This window comes from Saccoglossus kowalevskii, chromosome 2, assembly GCF_978046115.1.
Source record: "Saccoglossus kowalevskii chromosome 2, keSacKowa6.1, whole genome shotgun sequence".
In the NCBI taxonomy this organism is placed as follows: domain Eukaryota; kingdom Metazoa; phylum Hemichordata; class Enteropneusta; family Harrimaniidae; genus Saccoglossus; species Saccoglossus kowalevskii.
In genome coordinates, this window is record NC_140642.1 from 24636906 (window position 1) to 24659039 (window position 22134).

The following is a 22134-nucleotide window of genomic DNA, read 5'->3' on the forward strand; positions in this document are numbered from 1 at the left end:
TCGATAAAGATGATAAGATCGCGGGACAAACAAGTATAATTGCCTGTATCTTGACATGTAGTTACATTGTGGGTATGTTCATATCCAAGCTTCGCTTAAAATTTACGGAGCGTAAATCGCAGAGAAGCTATGCGTAATCCAGATGCATTTTCATGCGTGGGGGGGGGGGATTGCCGCCCCCGGATCTGCCACTGCGCTTCGAGTGTAAGCTACGTGTAAGCTGATCAGCCGGAAACTAGTATTAGTGATGTTCGTGCTTTCGAAGCGTGATGATTAAATTTAATAACATATGCTTGCTTTACATTACTAAACTGTTTTAATTCCATAATTTCTATTATTTTGAGCAAGGGCAAGGTCATGTACTGGGACATAGTCGCTCGGCCCCATAGACGTCCACGCATTGAGACGAATAGATAGTCAAATATGTACCCTTAGTAATCTCAAAATGAATGTGCGGAAATATGGGGCAGAATATGTACTTGCAATATATCTCATATTTGTCTCCAAAACCTCACAGTTTCTATTTTAACATATTTGATGTTTTTAGCTTGTTCTGGGAGTGATGTTTAACATATTTGCAAAGCGAGAATGCAATGAATGAATGAATATGGGGTGGGGTAATGGATGAGACCTCGGTTCGTTACTAGTTTTTGGCTATTTTTTGTTTTTGTTTTCAGTGAGGTTCGAGGGACTGTAGTAAGTTGATTAGCCGTTTTTCCACACATTTGTGTTATTGGTCTAACAAAGGTATAACATCTTACTTACATTTACAAATGTAGACATATTTACACATTGTATTAGTTTTCCCACAAGTAAAGAGTCGACTCCATGTTTCAAGCTCCATGCTCAAAGTTTGTTACATTTTTTTTACAAATATCGTCTGTTCTAGGTTAATTTTTAATTTTATTATTTTTTTTGTTAAGTGCAAAGATTTCGATTGTTTGTTGGGACCATAAGACAGGCCAGCAAATAGCTTTTATTTAAATTGAGCGATTTCGACCTTTCTAATTTGGCACTATATAAAAAGTTGTATTATATCGATTCTTTCACAAATGCTTCACATGCATGATCACGATCCTTCACTGTGTGATAACGTAGAATCTCAGACTTGAGAGAGAAATTACCAAAACGAAGAAAATACTGGCATGAATAAACACTTGTGGTAATTTTATTCATAAATTCCGAAAGTACCATTTTAACAATAATTTCAAAAAAACAAAAGCACTTCTCACGGTCCATATACAATTCTTTTGTACATTAATCGTTGTGAATGCCCCGAGACTGATAATTTCTTTTCGTGTAGCACATACTACTGTACTACTATGCTGTGCTACTATGCACAAATAGCTTTGCTGTAGATGTGCTTTTTACTATGTATATTTACATTGTAAATCCCTACATGACTATTGATTTTGGATTAATAGATAGGTATAGGCATGTCAGTGCTTCTATTTCCGTAGTGTGCTGTTGAATACAAAAACAGGAAGTTGGCAACTATTTTCTGGATTGCGTGTGTCTATTTTGAGTGGAAACACGAGAAATTCACATTTTCAGGAAAGAAAACAATCTGATTAAAATCTGTACGGCGTTAATCTAATATTATTTTATATAGCTTATTTTATTTTTACTATATATTTTTATTATTTTGTAATTGCTTTTATTATTATTACATACATTTTATTTAATTTTGCATTATTATCATAGGGGAATTCTTCTTGCCCGGGTTTCTCCAATACGTGTCAAGGGGGAAAATCTGCTTGGGGTACCGGGCCGGGAAAGTCATTAAGCTTTACAGTCAAATAGACGCACACAACGAAATACGTTTCAATAGCTAGTCTTCAGCCACATCGAGAACGCCTCAAGGCAAACTGCCTCGTCGGAGCCTCTGCCCAGGACTGATCAAGACCCATTCGCCTTGTGTAGCTCTCTCTGGGACCAAGGACTTAGACCGTTTATTACGTATCAAAACTTAACCAATTACAAAGAAGTTTAAACACTGTAAGGCGTGGCCTTCACTCATTCAACTTGCACATAGCCAATCACACTAAGTACTGGACACGTCATATCTTTTGATTACTCATTCACTATATTAATAACTGCAAATACCAAACTGTCAGAAATAGCGGTCCGGATGGCGACGGTTATATCGTAATTAGTTCCAAATCACTGAGTCAAGTTCCGTCCAGGACCTCGCATGAGCCTAAATGATGACAGATATAACACACCCATTCACTAGTGACCAGCTAAATAAGTCGGTTAACAGATACGCGAAAACTAATTCATGACATTACTTTAACTTTCGACACTATTTGTGGGCTTTCGCGATTGCCAACTTTAAAAAACAAATAAATTAAAAGAAAGTAAATTAAAGAAAATGTATATTAAAAATAACACATATTAATAAAAAAAATAAAGCCCAAACTAGGATCTTATTTTAATCAGATTGAGAAAAAACAAGAATATGCTTCCGTATTGAAAAAAAAAAACAAGTTTCATAAACAGAAAATATATAACATTTGTATATTAACATCTCTTCTCCATTGGCAAATGTAAATAAATGGAAACATGTTCTTCGTTTGTTCATGGCACTGTCATGAATTAGTTTACGCGTATCTGTTGATCGACTTATTAGCTGATTACGAGTGAATTGCTGTGTTATGTCTGTCATCGTTTAGGCAGGCGAGGTCCTGGACGGAACTCGACTCAGTGATTTGGAACTAATTACGAGATAACCGTCGCTATTCAGACTATTATTACTATTTATTATCCGTAATTATTAATGCAGTGAACGATTAATCAAAAGATATGACGTAATCAGTACTTAGTGTGATTGGCTTTATGATTGAAGGTCACGCCTTAGAGTCTTTTTACTGCTTTGTAATTGGTTAGAGTTTTGTAAATGAATAAAGTTGTTTTAGTTGGTCTTGGCGAGTACAGCACGACAGACGCAGTCTTAGTCCAGTCCTAGAGAGTCTTGGGCGAGTCTTGGGTCAGCCTTGCGATAGTCTTGGGGATTTTTCCCCAGGGCGCTGTGTCTTATAGAGTGCTCGAATTACCGGCTAAGACGAGAGTTAAAACGTATTTTGGTGTGTGTGTCTTATTTGACTTTCCCGACCCCGTACCTCGAGGGGACGCGACATAGAGACGAGACGAGATTCCCCCCTGACACGTGTGGAGAACCCCAGAGGAGAAGGATCCCCCCTGATAGCACCATAAAACGTTACTGGACTATTTATCTATTCAGGAATCGTGACTTGGTGAAATTATTTTATGTGATTGCTGAATTGGAGCCCTTTGGTTATTTTATTATATAATGCATTAATGAACTTGAGATAAAAGCAAAGTGTCAAATTCAACAGTGCACAGGTTTTCTGAAACACCAATATTTTACTGTTTTATTTATTACATAAAAATAAACATTTCAACATAAAAACATTAAACAGTAATGTCCGCTGAGGTTCAGAACCTGTGCCATTCGTTGAATTTGAATTTCCATCACAGCAAAAGACAGTGAAATAAAAATATAATGGCGATGATAAATATTGAATAAAAATAATTTCATTTAGAAAATGAAATTCGGAAATTTGCTTTCAATTTCGCTGCAGGTTATGAAAATTTCGTTCAGGACACAAACACGACGATAGATATAAGGAAAGCGTGGGAGAGGGGAGATAAAATAGTTGTGATATACTCTATATCAATGTTTGATTTGTTTAAATAAGGACGATATGCCCAGACCCCAGCTTAGCGTAACTACTGATCAGTTACCACAACTCATGTTATCACTTACAGCAACAGTGGGGACATCTTCTTTTCCTTGAGTTTCCTGCATATTAAAACCTGGTGACAATATGTAAACATAAAAGTAAAAATTGTAAAAGGTATATATTTTACTACTTCTATCCAGCATTCCTCTCTTCGAAATCAAGTCAAATACACCGAGACTATAGCTTGTCTGAAAACATCGTGACTCCTATCGGAGCTCACATCTGAATGTCCACACTGCCCCCATGTGACGAAACCGCCCACATATACTTAACAAACACGTATAAACCTCATAGACTCACATCGGGTTAACAGGGACGAACTTATGAAATGTACCTTCGTGTGGTTATTGTAGTTGTCTGCTTATTTGGCAGGGCTCATGGAGTCCCGTCTTTCAGTGGTCAGCCGGAGCAAATACATTTATCGTATACAGGTAAATAACAAATTTCATTATTAGTGTACCCCGATTCAGGATGAGGGTCATATCGGCATGTAAACGAATGAACAAGGACACCCTGTTGATTGCTTATGTGTACGAGGTAACCTCAACTAACTTCCGTGTTACACAATACGTCATTTGTTACGTTATGGATACATGATAGGCGTTTGCACGACTCGTGAAAACAGTATAATTATGTAGCATAACAGTCTGAACATTGTACATATTGATATCTCGAGAATTATCTCGTATTCCAAAATAAACTTCATGTATAAGACGGACAGTTTTCATAAGTTGGGTGCCAGTGAACAAAGTGCCTGCGACAGTCCCATATACTGTGTTATGATCAGACACAAGTTAATGATTTACATGTCACAGTGAATTGAACTATTCACACACAATGACGTACACAGTACACAGTACAATGACGTACACAGTACAATGAATTTATACGATAAGTTAATTTTATCAAAACACGTGAGTGATAAATGTGTATTGTAACCATATTCAAAAATACTGAGGCAGTATTACTGAAAAAGTTTTTTTTTTTTTTTGCACAATTTAAAACTAAGGAATCGATGAGTTTAGAGCATAGGCCTCACATGTCTTTATACAAAACAGCATAGTTTTACATAAATTTGTAAAAAAAGATTCAGCCTCAAATCGCATGTGGTTTGTATTCTTTTTCAAAATTTAGATCTGATGTTTATCGGCCCATGTGGTGCAGCAGAATGGTGATCATGCATGTACTAGTTTTAGCGACGTAAAGGTACATATCACACCAAAACTCCAGAAACACCACCTGTATGCAACACCTGAATATCAAATGGATATATAACTGCATTAACCATAGGGGCGTAGTTATTACGATATTTATCCAGATCGACATCGACATACCCAGATAAATATTGCTTTTATAATTCTATACATTCGGTACATCCCAATGTATAGAAATATATGGGAATACATTCATAACCGTTGTAGGCAGATATTTATATGTTTTCAATAGGCTGCTTTAAATTATGACTTATGCTTTGAAGTACTTGGTATTGTAATACTAGTATTCATTACGCCCCATTGCTTACATACTATGAGCATGTTTCTATTCTGTGAAACTTGGTGATTCATATGTTTTATATCGACATTTTTATTTCTCGGCAATTGCCGACTATGTATAACGAAATAGGAATAACGTATACCCATCCATAGATCGTTTAACCATGGGGGTACTGTCATGAATTTGTTTTTGCGTATCTGTTGGTCGACTTAATTAGTTGATTATGAGCGAATTGCTCTGTTATGTCTGTCATCGTTTAGGCCTATTTGAAGTTTTGGACGGAACTTGGCTCAGTGATTTGGAACTAATTACCAGATAACCGTCGCGATTCTGACAGTTGGTATCCATAGTTATTAATGTAGTGAACGATAAATCAAAAGATATGACGTATTCAGTACTTAGTGTGATTGGCTTTATGATTGAAGGTTACGCCCTAGAGTCTTTTTTACCGTTTTTACTGTTTTGTAATTGGTTAGAGTTTTGAAAATGAATAAAGAGAGTTTGAGTTGGTCTTGAAGAGTACTCCACGATAGACGAGTAGAGAGAGAGTGCAGTCCTGGGCAGTCGAGAGTCCAGTCCATGGGCGAGCCTTGAGGCAGTCCAGTCTTGGGCGAGTCTTGGTTCAGCCTTGTGAGAGTCTTGGGGACTTTTCCCCAGGGCGCTGTGTCTTATAGAGTGCTCCAAAAGATCGACTAAGACGAGAGTTGAAACGTATTTCGTTGTGTGTGCCTTATTTGACTGTAAAGTTAAAGTGACTTTCCCGATCCCGTACCTCAAGGGGACGAGATAGAGAGACGAGACGAGATTCCCCCCTGACAAGTGTGGAGAACCCGAGAGTAGAGAGATTTCCCCCCTGATAGTACCTCAATGGTTTAACATACAAGTCTAAGAACCAAACAAGACAAAATACTGACAACAATGAAAAAAGTCCACGGCAACAAAACAATTTTAAATTACACGTACTGGCAATTTCGTTATATACATATTCAAATCAGTAACAGAAAGATATATATAACTATGGTATCCACGAAGTGATGTCAGGTGTTTCGAAAAAAATAGCATATTCTGCACCCCAAGTGGCACCCACCATATATCTTTGTGAATCATAATCGAATAGTTTCTTTTTGTTTGTTTGTTTAGTTTCGTTTGCGTCAAATGTGAACTTATATAAGACTAGCCGTTTTTTGTTATTAAATATTTGTTTCGATACACGAATTGAGTCGATAGAATTAGCTCAATAAGTTGGTAGACGTACGTACGGAAATCATTACCAGGCGGTAAGGGTATATACATTGAAGAGATACAAATAGTTCAGTATGCAACGCTTAGTAGATTTATTCTTAATGTACAGTAGATATATAGATCCGATTCACGACTAATGCGATATTGTTTGTTAGCCTACAAGATGACGAGAGATCAGGTAAAGGAGTGAATCAATGGCGAGCGAGATTCGTCCGACTTGCGAACTTGCAAGTCCGAGCTGAGTAACTCTCCACTCAGTATCCAAAGGTGTTCTGAAGTCTCATCCCTCGTAAACATACGTTTTTGTCATGGACCGTTGTTATACTCGAATACGATTTCCCATGTATGGTGACCAATTACCATATAAGGTCATGCTTATTCAAACCTAATATATTTACCACGATGTACGCTTTAGATATCATGCACCTTCCGGCTCTATAGGACGTACAACATACAAGGCACATAACACGCACATACAATAGACCATGTATTTAGGTTACAAAAAAAGCATCCAAGTCGTAAGCCAGTCGTACCCCAATGACAACCCCTTTTCACCTTCACGTTTTTAAATTGCGAAAGATTATTTTTTGTGCGACGTTATGGTTATATGTGTTCATTATGCAATAATGCATACAACTATCGTGCAATAATTTAAAAAAATTATACTGATACAAACATTATATATAGCAATATACACTTATTATAAGCACACAATGTTGACTGTTCACAATACTTGAGCAATACATAATTTTATTTACAAAACGTGTATTACAATAGGCGACGTAACAGAAATGATGGTGACATGGAGTACTATGACACCAACCGATCAATCAATTGTCGAATATGGGATAAATACACTGAACATCGCAGTAAATGGTAGCAGTACAACATTTGTGGATGGCGGAGAAGCAAAACATACACAGTACATACACAATGTCAAACTCACTGGCTTGAATCCAGGGCAGAATTATAGTAAGGACTACTTATATAAATATTATTATAATAATGTATATATTTCTATACACTACGTTTTTGCTGTTTGATAGAAATGGTTTCTTTCAAAGTGCTGTTATTTTCAGAGAAATTAATTCTTCATCTTTATTTAAATCCTCTTTGAAAAAAAGAGGTAACCAAAATTATAAATCGAATTTATTAGTGAATACAATTTCTGAGATGTCACATTTTTGGAATAGCTCATTATGTTATAAGGAAGGAAATCTCGAATATCAAACTGTTCGAGTTTACTTCTCGTGTAATATTAAAACAATAGATTGTACCATATTGATAAAAATCATGTAATACTAACAATTTTAGTAATTCTTGTGACGTAAAACATTAAACTCCTCAGAATACCACTGCGGAAGTTCAGATGGTTGGAGTTCTATATATTCATTCACTGCTATGCCAAGTGGATCCAATTGGAGCCCACGTTTTGCTGTATTTGGTGACATGGGTAACGTCAATGCACAGTCAGTTGGGGCGCTACAACAAGAAACGCAAAAAGGACACTTTGATGCAATTCTTCACGTTGGTAAGACGTTTATAATATACAAAACAAACATATTTGACAAATTTTTACTCTGTCATAATGTTTGTAATATCTTTAACATCTTCATATAAATGAACTAGCACGGGTCAATCTATTACAGGCGATTTTGCATATGATTTTGACAGCAATGATGGAGAAACCGGCGACGAGTTTATGCGACAAATTGAACCAATTGCAGCTTATATACCATATATGGCATGTGTTGGAAATCACGAGAATGCTTAGTAAGTGAAGCTCAAAGTAAACTATATAGCTATTCTTGTTGAAAAATTACCAGCTCAGTTGCTTTGACACTTGATAGGTGACAATATCGTCAATTATCGATTTTTGACTTATATTTTAAGCAATTTTGGTTAAATTCTATGTTCCACCTCTTCTTGAAAATTACCAGCTCAGTTGCTTTGACACTTGATAGGTACCTGATTGGTGGACCTCCATTAGATTTGTTCATTTCGCGACAATATCTTCAATTATCGATTTTTGACTTATATTTTAAGCAATTTTGGTAAAATGATATGTTCGACCTCTTCTTGAAAAATAGAAGCTCAATTGGTTTGATACTTTGTACCTTGGGTGTGCTTCTGTTAGATTTTTTTATTTCGTGATAAAATCTTTAATCATTTATTTTTAGCAAATATTTTTGGTACGAAATGCCATTTTCTACTTTTTCGTGAAATGTACTTGCTCAATTTGTTTGATATCATCACATGCCATATTTGTATCCCTTCTATAATTCCTTCCACATGATTTGCATGACGACTGCTGTTCTAGCTGGCTTCTTATATGGAATAAGAGTATCAATTTGCTTAACTACTAGACTTTCTACCATTCTGATTCTTTTGTTTTGACAAATGCCCGACATTTCTCCATGTATATATTCGCTTATCTCAGCAGTATCTCCCCAGTCACGAGTCTCTAATACAACAAATTAGTCTATCCCTGATGAATTATTTTTGTGATTTAGAGAAATTTACAAGTCACAGCAAGGGTTTTTCAAATCAATGATATATTTGTCCAATAGTTCATTTGGCTCTTGATTTTCAGTAAAGAATTAGTAATTAACGCTCAATGACTACATTCTCTTTGGATTGCAGTGTTGTTCAAATACTTTGATTATGTTAAATCTGATGGCAATGCAGAATAATTAATGTAGAATGGATGCTCTATGTGCTCAGTAAGCAGTACGTTGATTGAACAGAAATAATTCAACCCCAACTTTTTAGTTTTATTAAACTTCAAATAAGGAATTTATTTAGATGCATGTTACCACTGTATACTGATTTTTCAATAAATGAACATATTAAAAACTCTTTTCTCTTGCAGTAATTTTTCTCACTACAAAAATCGTTTTCACATGCCCAATTTTGAAAATAACAAGAACCAGTGGTTTAGGTAAGTACATTCTGAAACATCTGGGATAATTTCTGTTCAACAGTTGAGTACGCATTCAATAAATTGAATATTTTTTATAATTAATACTATTTGTGTTTAAATTGATATACGAAACATGTTGCATTGTTTCAGCTGGAACATTGGACCTGCCCACATCATATCAATATCAACCGAAATCTACTTTTATATAAATTATGGAGTGCAACAATTAAAAAACCAATGGGAGTGGTTGCAACAGGATTTGGAGGTATGGACATGTTACAACATAATTAATAATGTCATATTATTATTACTGACATATTACATTTCTTAAAATTGAATCATTTGTATTTCTTGCATTTAAGAAGCTATTTCTCACAAGAAACACACCCAGTCACTGTAATTCCTTCATTGTGATTTTACAAAGGAAGCCACTAAACCAGAAAATCGTGCCAAACGACCGTGGATTATAACAATGGGTCACCGTCCTATGTATTGTTCTAATAACGATCACGATGACTGCACAAGGTTTCTAAGTATCGTGAGTATACGCCATATAATCATTTAATGGAATAAATAAACAATATTTCGTCATGTGGCCAGTATTACGTGCAATAGATCCAAACTGAGACAAAGTGAAAACGAACAATCTAATCAAAATATTTCTCAATGCACAGTGCATCACACGAAAAAAGAATGCTTCAATTCGATCATGTTCAACTCATGGCCGGTATAACATATAACAAATACTTGTAATAGGAACCAAATCTAATAAGCAAGCCGGAGTATTACATATGTACTCCAACAAAAACACAAATGTCCAAAAAATAACTATTAAAATGGGATATTGATCATTCATTATTATAACAGTCTCACAGACAGATACGTGACTAGCATATCCCATAAATCATTCGTAACATTAATGATTCATAGATGAGGCATTCTTGGAATGCATATCCACCATAAACCATTATACATTAAAATAAATACTCAACATTTGTAACATTAAAAAAGTAAATAAAATAAAATCCAAGGCAAAAGCGGCCAACATGTTATAACATGATAAATTTCAAATCTGGTAGGTTAGAACTGGTTACCTTGGAATGTATGGATTAGAACACTTGTTTTATAAATATGGTAAGTTTGTATCTCTAGTGATTCTGTTATTCATAGATTAGTCGCACATTACGCAAAATAAAACATTATTATGAATAATCAATTGTGAGTTAAGTTATTTCATTTGTTTATAAATACAGGTGTTGACTTGGAATTGTGGGCTCATGAACACAGTTATGAAAGACTGTGGCCTGTGTATGACTTGAAGGTACAATAACAATGTTAATGTTAAAGGACAGTTTTCATGTGTACAATACAATAATACATATCTTTAAACAGAATCGTACACGAATATTGATTGTGGCAAAGACCATTGGTCACCTGTAATATATTGCCTTTGCAAAGCATCTGGAATAATATATTATATTATTACGAGATAACGTTCCACTAAATTCCTAATGTCTACTATATAGGTTTATAACGGCAGTGTGGATGCACCGTACACCAATCCTAAAGCTCCTGTACATATTATTACTGGATCAGCTGTAAGTACATTGTCTTTACCATGGTTGGGATTTGGGGAGGTCCAATAACAAATATTGTTGCGAAATTATCACCTATCTTAGTACTACTCCTTAAGCTTAGTTTTAACATTTTGTAGTTGATTGGTCAGCTCTATCTTTTCAACAATTTGTATATTTTATAGTTTAATGATGCTATGCTCACAAAAGTCCACCACAAACACAGCAAGTATAGGGATTTGTAAATAAGTTTAAGTATGTAGATAGGTTACATCTTCGTATGACCTGCCAGTCATTCAGTTTAAGTACAACTGAAAACAACACATGCATCGCCACATACAAGTTATCCATTGTGGTCAAATTGCCCCATTAACTTTTCCCAGACAGTTGAAGCAACCGCAAATAGGATTTGTGTGGATAAATTTTTAATACAATTTCCTTTGTGTAGTCACAGCAATGTTGCAATATGACATTAGCTTAGCCATATGTGCCTAGAGGCAAATGAATTAGCCCAAAATAAAGTGGCGCCAGGCAAAGTGAGACTGTCGCAAAATGTAGCAAATCGACTTTATAACAGATCATTTGATGGTGCCAATATGAATATCATAAACTCCCCGTACGAATCTTATTCGCGCTCACTGTAATAATTTAGTTTTCACATTTGTCCGGACATTTTGTCACTGATTTACCATCAGCAAATGCTAGAAACTTGGTGGTTTCTTTGAAAAAATGATAATGTCTAATAAATAATGTCATGAAACCCTTCATAGAAGGAGAATGAATATATTAATACATATTATCTCTTTTTTATACATTATACAAGGGATGTAAAGAAGATCATGACGGATTCCAACCACCATATCGTCCATGGAGTGCATTTCGTCGTCAAGATTACGGCTACACTAGAATGCAAATCTTGAACAACACACACCTGTACATGGAACAAGTGTCTGATGACAAGGTATTTAGTTTAGTAATACATAAATATATCTTGTCAGTACCTTCAGTACAGTGCAGCGAAGAGTCATTGCAGTACTTACTGGCTCTATCACATCAAACAGCCAGAGTGGCCTAAACTCCAAATGCATACATGATACATTTACCTAACCTGATATGTCTTTTCAGAAAGGCGAAGTGATTGACAATCTTTGGTTGATTAAAGAAAAGCATGGACCATATAATGGGTAACAATATAGAACATTGTATCCTGCTTATTGAATTACTTCTACCAGATGAAATACAACATTCTAAATCAGGTTGATTGAAGCTAGCAGTCATCACGGACATATTATTCAGAATTAAGGAAATCTCTAAAACATTCAAGAAGAGAATTGTGCTACAATCAAATTTTCATTGGCTAAAGATGATCTTTGGCAACATCTCTCTGTCATGGCAGATTTACTGTTGTTCTCTACTCAATCCAAGCAAGCAAAAAAATGACAACGTATAATTTGTCAACGAGTACTTTGTTTGGATGACACTGTCCAGAATTATTTACCAAGAGCATCGATCCATAGTCTTAGTGGTCAAGTAGTTTTCAACCACAATTTCAATTTATAAGCATGTATTTTGCATGACAAAAGTGTGACTTTATGTCTTCTTGGTAATTATTGTAGTGATTGAAAAAAAGATTAATTTATCACACAATATTTAATCAGAATTGTATACAGTGATCTGGAAGCATTTACATGAGCTTTTGAAAACCTTTTTTTCTTGGAATCAAATTTTATATGAACCAATTCAATTTTCTCTTCAGAAATATTATCTGTACAATTAATTTAAGTAAATAATTGCTACACTAATTGCAGCATGGACTGACAATGTAATAAATTGGTGATGAGTTGAATTAATTTTCTATTATCCTAATTCATGATGCGACACAGTTCTAATCCAACATGTATCACATCATTTTGTACCTGTATTTTACTACCGATACTAGCAAACAATGTCGTGAATCAAATCATTTATTAGGAAAAAACACATAAATTCGTTAATAATTAGTTCTGCAAAGTACAATAAATTTACAAACTGAACAGCATTAGATATTTTTAATTAAACAAGAGCCATGTCAACCACTAACATGTAATGTGTAAGTGACATGGGGAGATGTTTTCCATACTTTTGAGCATCAGTTATGTTATATTCAAGATGTTTTAGACGTTATCAATATGAAACTAATGACATATGACAAAAGATAATCTGTTATTGCAGAATATATCTGAGGGTGATTATATTATCAATTGTGGTAAAACAACAAATGATATTGTGTCTCCATTCTATTGCACTCTTAGGCAACCACAAAGTTTACTTGTCTATTGTAAAACTATACTATAGGTATGTACTGCAACATGAAACAATTTAGACCAATAGTAATTAGTAATAATTAAAGAAAACTTCACAAAAATACATAAATGTGTCTTGTAAATCAAATTACACAATTTATACAAATCTTACAAAAGCTGCAGTAATATCGTGAAATAGACATATCACTCAAAGAGCTGTGTCACTAATACTATGACAATCTATTATTCAAGAGTTTTGCATGAATTTAAACATACATGCATAATACTATCAACTCAAGAGTTAGTTCTGATCATGTATAAAGTTATTCACATGCAATATAACATTGGCAATCTCAACTGAAACTTGTAATGCATTCAATTTCATATCATAGGCATCTAACACACCATTCTTTATAGCAGGACTTTCTTCCCAGTTCATAGAGTGTTTCACATAGTTAGGAAGTTTATGGAGGATTTCTTCTAAACACTTTATGAAAATGTCAGTCACAGCAACAAACTGAGCTCGACTACAATGAAGGTTTTCAAGTATAGAAACATCACTTGTATGAATCTGAAAATAAAGATAATAAAAAATATAGTTATAAACTAATTTTAAAAAGTCATTAACATGATACAGTCTTCGGTAAATCAATGCTGAAAAAGAAACTAGTTTGCCATTTTAAATAAAAACTAATGTACATGTATAATGATGTATATGTAAAGTTTGAATTTATCTATTTCCAGAATGAAAGACATGGCTTTGATGTATTTTTAGCTTCAAAGCAGATACCATTTAGCCATCTTGAATTAGAGCACATAACACAAGTCATTGAAAATGACACAGTCCCCGTTAAATTTTTGAAAGTTTTCTTTGTGCTCGTCATATTAAAGTGGAGGGGTTGTCGCGAGCGTGTCCTTGAAACTTATACATATACAACAGATTGTTTATTTACATCAAAACACGTTTTCCGTGTACATGTAGTAGTAAAATGGCCAAAAATAAAAACAGCCGTTATTCGGACATCTTTGATCTGATTATGAAACACACTGATATGTATGATGTATGTGCCAAATAAGAATGAAAGTGGTACATAAGTTCTGGAAATATAGTAGTGAGGCCAAAAAATCAGATGGCTGTCAATCGACCATCCTTGACCAGATTGTCATGGACATGTATCCTAACATGTATAATCTATGTACCAAGTTTGAATGAAAACTGACAAAGCATGTCCAAAATACAACATTTTCAAAAAACAAGATGGCTGCCAGTCGGCCATTTTGAATCGAATCACTAAACCACTGCATGTGCATATGTCCCACATAAGGTACTAGGCACATGCAAAGAATGGACGGAATCGGTCCACAGGATTCTGAAATATGACTCTGGACAGACTGACGCATGGACGGACGGACACAGGGACGGACAGACTCAGGAACTCACGGACGGTCGGGGACATGTATCCTAACATTTATGATCTATGTATTAAATTTGAATGAAAACTAACAAAGCATGTCCAAAATACAACATTTTCAAAAAACAAGATGGCCACCAGTCGGCCATTTTGAATCGAATCGCTAAACCACTGCATGTGCATATGTCCCACATAAAGTACTAGGCACATGCAAAGAATGAATGGAATCGGTCCAAGGGATTCTGAGATATGACTCCGGACGGATGCACGAATGCACAGACGCACGAACCAACGGAGACTGAATTATAAGTCCCCGTTTTCGGACTTTGTTCGAACGGGGACTAATAATGTATTATGTATTTCTGCAATTCAAATATGATTGGTGAAGGTATGTATGAGATGTCTCTGGAACAGCATTCATAAAAACAAAATATGATCACCAGTCAGTCATTCTGAAGTTGATCTTAAAAACAAAGTAATATGCATCAGGGCAGAAATGCTGCCATACGGCCATCAAGGATTGCATTGCAAAACAAATATATGTGCATATGTATCCCACAATGAACAATGTACGGTATGTGTGAAGTTTTATCTTGGTCAGTCAATGGAAGTTTGAAAGACATGTACACATTCTCGCATCAAAGGCCAATCCATTATAATCACTGTCTGTTATCTGAATATACAAGAACAATTATGAACTGATGTCTAACACTGATTGCTTTCCATCACAGCCCACTTCATCATGCATATTCATTGACACATATACAAAACATGTCAATGCATTCAATTTAATTGTATTCTTTACACTGAATACCACAAGCTAAAAATATTAAGTTGGGACAGAACTTACTTTGTTTTTAATGTGGCGAATTATGCAATACTCTGTATATCCGCCTCCTTGCAAAGCCATGGGATGAATGAGGATACTACGTAATATATCCTGACAATTACAAAATACAGCCTGTAAAAAAACAAGTCATTGTCAATGACACGTCCCCGTTCCGTTCATATTTGAGTGACATATACATTCAAAACAGATCATGACCGAAATGCACCTGCATATGTACAACACATTGTGCTAAATCTGAACAAAATCCATCCATGCATGACTGAGATCCGGTTCCGGAATTGTGAAAATATGTGATTTTGATGCATTTTCGGCCTTAAAATGGCCATCATTCCGCTATTGTTAAGCAGATCATGAAACAAATGCACATATCTATTTGTGACATGATGTACCATGTGTGTGTGAAGTTTGAACTTGATCAATCCAGACATGTCTTGGATACGGATCCAGAACTGAATTCTTTAACAAAATGGCCGCCAGTCGGCCATTTCGAACTTGATCCGAAAAAAAAAAAAGACGTGCATCAAGGTCCTATTATGTTTAATGTATGTACCAAATTTGAACAAAATCCATCCATGCATAACTGAGATACGGGTCCGGAATGGTGAAAATTGGCGATTTCAATGCATTTTCGGCCTTAAAGCGGCCCCCATTTGGCTATCGTTAATGAGATCATGAAACAAATGCACATACATATTTGTGACATGATGTACCTTGTGTGTGTGAAGTTTGAACTTGATCAATCCAGACATGTCTCGGATACGGATCCAGAACTGAATTCTTTAAAACAAAATGGCCGCCAGTCGGCTATTTCGAACTTGATCCGAAAAAAAAAAATGACGTGCATCAAGGTCCTATTATGTTTAATGTATGTACCAAATTTGAATGAAATCCGTCCATGCATAACTGAGATCCGGGTCCGGAATGGTGAAAATGTGCGATTTCAATGCATTTTTGGCCTTAAAGCGGCCGCCATTTGGCTATCGTTAATGAGATCATGAAACAAATGCACATACATATTTGTGACATGATGTACCTTGTGTGTGTGAAGTTTGAACTCGATCAATCCAAGCATGTCTCAGATACGGATCCAGAACTGAATTCTTTAAAACAAAATGGCCGCCAGTCGGCCATTTCGAACCCGATCCCAAATAAAAAATGACGTGCATCAAGGTCCTATTATGTTTAATGTATGTACCAAATTTGAACAAAATCCGTCCATGCATAACTGAGATCCGGGTCCGGAATGGTGAAAATGTGCGATTTTGATGCATTTTCGGCCTTAAAATGGCCGCTATTCGGCTATCGTTAATCGGATCATGAAAAAAATGCATGTGCATATGTCCCATATAATGTGTGATGTATGAGTGAAGTTTGAACTTAATCGGTCCATGCATGTTCGAGATACAGGTGATCACGGACGCACGGACGGACGCACACAGGGCAAAACATAAGTCCCCGTTTTCAGACTGCGTCCGAACGGGGACTAACAAATATCAGTCAGGAAACTGTTTAGTACACTGTCAATAACAAAAATAATGTAGTGATATGAGCATTGATCACTAGGTCTAGGTTTGTAGTTTGTCTTAGTTTATACTCATTTGTCTGCACAACAGTCAAAATCATCGTCTTTGTTCATATGGGTCTTGTATCTCCCGCATACGTGGCGCGACAACCATCGTCCTTTAATAATTAAGTTTTCCAACACATACAATGGATTTTCTGGACAAGAACATAATTCTGCTAATCCGCCATATCAAAACAGAATAAAGTGCAGAACTAAGCAATATAACGATTAATTTTTTTGACTGATTTTAAACAAACTGTTAAATGCAGATCTGGAAAATGGAAAACAAATTTCACTAAACAAACCTTGAGTTCTTGTAACGCCTGTTCATTTCGATTGCATATTACTATGGTAACCACAGCGGCAGAAGGTGATTCCATATGAATGTAACTCTTATTAAACAGTACTTTATGGTTCACATCAGTAAGGTAACCAAAATCAGCAGCATTGATAGCGGAATGCAATGTACCTAACAACTTTGCACCTGAAAAAATAAACAAAACTATTATTAGAATTGTCACGATAAATCCTCATTTTTTTTCAGGCATTACTTCCTAATTTATATTTTTATGTCATGGAACAGCTCAACACTTTAAATGTCCTTATTGTCTCTGCTCACTTTTTAGTAGCAAAAGTGTTGAACATACTGTTTAATCTTTGCTCCTAAAAATTTTCATGATTTGAGGATTAAGTGGCATCCATGAAAACCAAATTTTGCCGAAGTCACTGACATTCTGTGTTATGTTGCAGGACCCGTCATATTTTAACAGAATTTCACAATTTTCCACAAAAATAAGTCTCATAAAATTAAAACGTGTAAACAAAAATTCTGCTAAAGTTACCATATTCCTGATTTATGGACAAGATCATCTTCCTACCATAACAATTATTAAAAGTGATAACCTGCTGTGAACTTTAGTTTGGTGAACATATACATCCATATATATATACAATTCATTAAACTAAGATTCAATACAGCGGCACACTGATCATAGACCACTTTGTGTTCAACGCTGGCAAGATCAGAACATATGTGATCATATGCACAGAATATTTACAAATCTAAATATTTCAAGCATCTGACTCACCTGTAAGAGTTTGTACAGCACCAATATGTGTGAGAGATAATCTATCAATTGCCAGCACATTATGTTGCTTGAAATACTTCTTGATTGCTGGATGAATCACTTTCTGACAGGCTACTAACCCAACACCATGATGTACTAAATACTCCGACACTTGCATCAACTTCTGTAGCACTACCTCACTAGCAACCATGTCTTGTGTGACTTCATATCTCACATCCATTAACTCCTCGCTATCACCGGACATAGATGTGTTATATAATACCACTTTAATGAGACCTTTCTCCAGACCTGCTTCTACTCTTTTGGATTTATTTATACTAGTTCTATAAGTAGGAAGATGTGGAGCTTCAAATAAGACACCTGGGAATAACTGGGAATCTGACACTGGTGGTCCATCTACAATGACGTATTCAACCCTCCCAAGTCGTGCAGTGCTGCCTCCTACATCATTCATTGATAAGGTCTGTAGATATGCTTGTAAAACCAGGCTACTGACCAAATTTGTCTCATTTGATAAAAGGCAACAAGCAGGTTTACTTGCAATGACACTCCTAATGATCTTCATCATAGTAGGGACACTGGTGAAATCTATCTGCACTTTGCATTCACACTCAGATACCTGAAGATAATCCTCTATTTGTTTCAGAATGTACTCATTAACATTCGTACATATCAGCCTTGGTACCTTTGACTCTAGACATTTGCTGATCAGCGACATGGAGAGTATAGCTGTCAACAAACCACCATCACTGAACCTAGAAAGGTGATTTTGAACCGCTGCTTTCACCAGAGACAATACTGGACTACTCAGAGAAATGCAGTGAAATAAAGTGCTCGATAAAGAGGTCATGGTTACTTGTCCACCAGAATTATTCTGAATTATTTTTATTTGTCCGTGTGGGCCATAGCAGGACAAAAGAATGTCTTTAAATAAATTTATAGAATGCAGAATTTCTGGATCTTCAAGAGACTGAACTTTAACTATTGATTGCTGTGATGGTGACACAGCTATTCCAGAGGAAGCATTTTCAGGAAGTTGATTCATCTAAGGAACACAAAAAAAAACAATTACTACTACTACTACTATGCTTCATCAAGAAGCACTAAGCCACGATAATCAGAACAACACTTTTAAAGGGTGTGCCATGCATGCGGGAGATATGGGTTTCATATAAACAAAGATGGCAATTTTGATTGTTGAGAACACTAACTACCGGTCGTACAAACTGAGATGTTACCAAGCTTTAATTAGGTTTTTTTTTTTTGAAGGTATTGAAGGAGTCGCAAGCAGTAATTAGTGCAAATGGGGCCTAGGAAAAAAATTGTACTTGTGATTTCATTAGAAAAGTGCACTGGATTGTGGGAAAATCAATGTTTATCAACACATCGCTATGTGAATATTGCAAGGTTACAAGGATGATTATCATGATCAGTTTATTTTGTCATCACAAGTCCATCATTTAGTTTTATGCAATATTTTACTGTACCAGTATTAGTTTCATATTGAACATGTGGATCTGTTATTGTAGGCATCAAAGTTGTCTTTAATTTTTTGTTACATTTGTAAAAATTATTCACACATAGACTGTTGAGAGATAATTTTTACTGGCATGAAGTTACTGTGAGAGGTGCAACAGGCAGAAGCTACTAACGCATTCACTAAGTACATTGATGTTTACATAATTTGTAATACACTGGTACATGTATCTACAAATAAATTCCTCAATATCTGTGGGGAAAGCGGCCACAGAAATAAAATAAATTGTGAAAAACAGCAATTATATAATCTTACGATTGCCTTGCCACAGCAAGTAGAGAGGCCCTTTCATAACCACCCAGTATTTCTCAGTAAAGACAGTAAGACAAGGCAATCCGATGTATAGCTACAGTTGAAATAGGAGAGCCATACTGCTGTCAGCAAGCTGTCGGTATATACACAATTTCATTTCATTCAACACAAAATGTAAATTAGTTGAACTATACAATTCTGAAAATCACTTACCTCAAACGAATTAAATAAACAATTACTGATACAAGTTACTTATTAGCTTAAACTGTACTGGCTTCTTTCGTTGATTTCTTTGATTTAAGATATGTGGGTTTGGGTTCAGTCGCTTGTTTCAATTCAGTAGCTTTATCCTTAGGAGGTACAAAGACTGGGTTTTGTTGAAGAAAATACCAACTTGTGTGAATTCCCACTAAAGCTATACTCATCACAACCATGACCCGATTTTTTGTGAAGAAATTCTTCGGTGGTGCTTTAAATGCCGGTCCATTAGCTTGTTTCTGACTCATGGTTGATACCTGTAGAAATTTTTTTATTTACAGCATCAATTGAATTACATGAATCTAAGTACGTATAGCAATATACACAAAAAGAGAAATTTGGAAATTTTAAGAGTCTGTGATAATTGTGAAGTTTTGTAACAGTGAATGTTTGTGCATCTCTCAGACAGACTAGGTACAGTTGTTGAATTTGATGAGTCAAAATTGGGAAAATAGAAAGTATAACATGGATTTGTAGTAGACGGACAGTGGATATTGGAGGAGTTTGTAGGCACACCAGACATATTTCTTGAACAAGCAGAATGCAGAAATAAAGAAACACTACTTCCTCTCATATGTGAACCCCCCCTAAAAGTGGAAAACTACTATGCCCCTGGAAAAAGAATTTGAGTTGGTAAACCCCCAGTTAAATATCCTGAACCTAGTGTGAGGTCAAAGTGATTTGACGAAGTCCCAGATACTCGTTCAGTATTAAATTGTCACCTATAACTTTCTTGAAGAATTCTTCATGTCACATTGGATAGAAGATATTTACAGTGACAACAAGCACTCCATAGGGAAAAATAAATTATGAAAATACAGAAACAGAAAAATACATAACAGACATTGACTATATCGAACTGCGTGAACAGCAAATTTAGATTAGGGAATCACAGTTTGAAAATTGAATCAAAAACATCAGTTGAACTTGAAGATCAATTCCATCTCATAATGTCACGTCCAAAGTATGAACAACAAAGAAAGTCTCCAGATAAAGATATGAATGACCACAGGGAGCCCAGGAACTATGATCAACTTTACGCAGTCTCTATGGGGGGGGGGGGGGTATCGACTGGTATCTAGTGTAAGAAATAGACAAGCAATAAAGGCTCCAGCGAGCTCACATTTTTTAAACTGCAAAAAACAGAAAACAAAATGAATGAGTCGTCGGTGTGGTTCGTAACCACGAGTCTTATGATTGGTGCTTGACAAATTCTGAACAGGCCACGCCTTCAAATGTGCAGTGCTTTCGGGCCAACAGTTAATTATTTATAAATGGACTCAATTTGTGTAGTTTTCTTGATTTATTCTGCAGTTATCGGTAAAGTATAGGTAAGGCTTTGGTTAAATTTGAAAGAGCAACTTATATTCTTCAACCTGGTATTTTTTATAGATTTTATTTTTCATTCTGTTCGTCTGTTTTTTTCAGTTTAAAAAATATGAGCTCGCTGGAGCTTAACTGCATACAGTTGATTATAGTTCCTGGGCTCCCTGTGATCCCCCAGTAGTTATTTTTATAATCAGTCTGAGCAGTACACATATCAACATGTAGGATTCCTTTTCCGCACACGTGATTCGGAGTACGTGCACATTTGCAGTTTCTCCAAATGTGTGTACGAGAATTTCTCGTATTATTTAGCAGCCCGTTTTCTCTTCGTCTCAAGCAATTGAAAGTGCGAAAAATGCACATTACTCGCTTACCTGTCAATGAAATTCGCATTGATGTATATATCAGAAGTAAAGAACCGATAATGTATTACCCAGATTAAAAATGTATTAATTTAAATCAAAGGTCAACGTGACGTAGTCTGATTATATGTCCCTGGTTAGTTTGTTTGGCAACTCAAATTCCAATAACCAGCCGACCAATGAAAACAACGGTAACAAAGACG

General features: G+C 35.5%; 2 protein-coding genes across 4 annotated transcripts; one reads left to right on the forward strand and one right to left on the reverse strand.

Annotated features, from left to right (window-relative positions):
- The first annotated feature begins 4067 nt into the window (after positions 1–4067).
- On the forward strand, positions 4068–13412 carry LOC100366862 (acid phosphatase type 7-like). Of its 2 annotated transcripts, XM_006817185.3 has the most exons (12): positions 4068–4198; positions 7281–7475; positions 7852–8034; positions 8153–8276; positions 9376–9444; positions 9577–9691; positions 9851–9964; positions 10506–10560; positions 10680–10747; positions 10953–11024; positions 11824–11961; positions 12126–13412. In XM_006817185.3, exons 1-12 carry the CDS (start codon positions 4096–4098, stop codon positions 12186–12188), a joined length of 1299 nt encoding a protein of 432 aa, XP_006817248.2. In that variant the 5' UTR covers positions 4068–4095; the 3' UTR covers positions 12189–13412. The 2 variants fall into 2 exon arrangements, with proteins under 2 accessions (XP_006817248.2, XP_085349570.1); XM_085493444.1 differs by lacking the exon at positions 9851–9964.
- On the reverse strand, positions 12949–22078 carry LOC100378108 (molecular chaperone MKKS-like). 2 transcript variants are annotated; one of them, XM_085493441.1, is made up of 6 exons: positions 21944–22078; positions 20199–20500; positions 18197–19241; positions 17414–17592; positions 15545–15655; positions 12949–13853 (listed from the first exon to the last, which is right to left on the reverse strand). In XM_085493441.1, exons 3-6 carry the CDS (start codon positions 19239–19241, stop codon positions 13584–13586), a joined length of 1605 nt encoding a protein of 534 aa, XP_085349567.1. In that variant the 5' UTR covers positions 20199–20500; positions 21944–22078; the 3' UTR covers positions 12949–13583. The 2 variants fall into 2 exon arrangements, with proteins under 2 accessions (XP_085349567.1, XP_085349568.1); XM_085493442.1 differs by lacking the exon at positions 15545–15655.
- Positions 22079–22134: the final 56 nt, after the last annotated feature.

What these genes read in the sequence shown, in the direction of transcription:
- LOC100366862 (XM_006817185.3), top strand. Translation starts at nt 4,096, where the DNA reads ATGTACCTTCGTGTGGTTATTGTAGTTGTCTGCTTATTTGGCAGGGCT. An exon ending in GGTTGCAACAGGATTTGGAG is followed by an intron (nt 9,692 to 9,850) that starts GTATGGACATGT and finishes GATTTTACAAAG; the next exon opens with GAAGCCACTAAACCAGAAAA. An exon ending in ACACTTGTTTTATAAATATG is followed by an intron (nt 10,561 to 10,679) that starts GTAAGTTTGTAT and finishes TTATAAATACAG; the next exon opens with GTGTTGACTTGGAATTGTGG.
- LOC100378108 (XM_085493441.1), bottom strand. Translation starts at nt 19,241, where the DNA reads ATGAATCAACTTCCTGAAAATGCTTCCTCTGGAATAGCTGTGTCACCA. An exon ending in TGCTGTACAAACTCTTACAG is followed by an intron (nt 17,593 to 18,196) that starts GTGAGTCAGATG and finishes TTATTTTTTCAG; the next exon opens with GTGCAAAGTTGTTAGGTACA. An exon ending in AGGCGTTACAAGAACTCAAG is followed by an intron (nt 15,656 to 17,413) that starts GTTTGTTTAGTG and finishes GTTTTTTTACAG; the next exon opens with GCTGTATTTTGTAATTGTCA.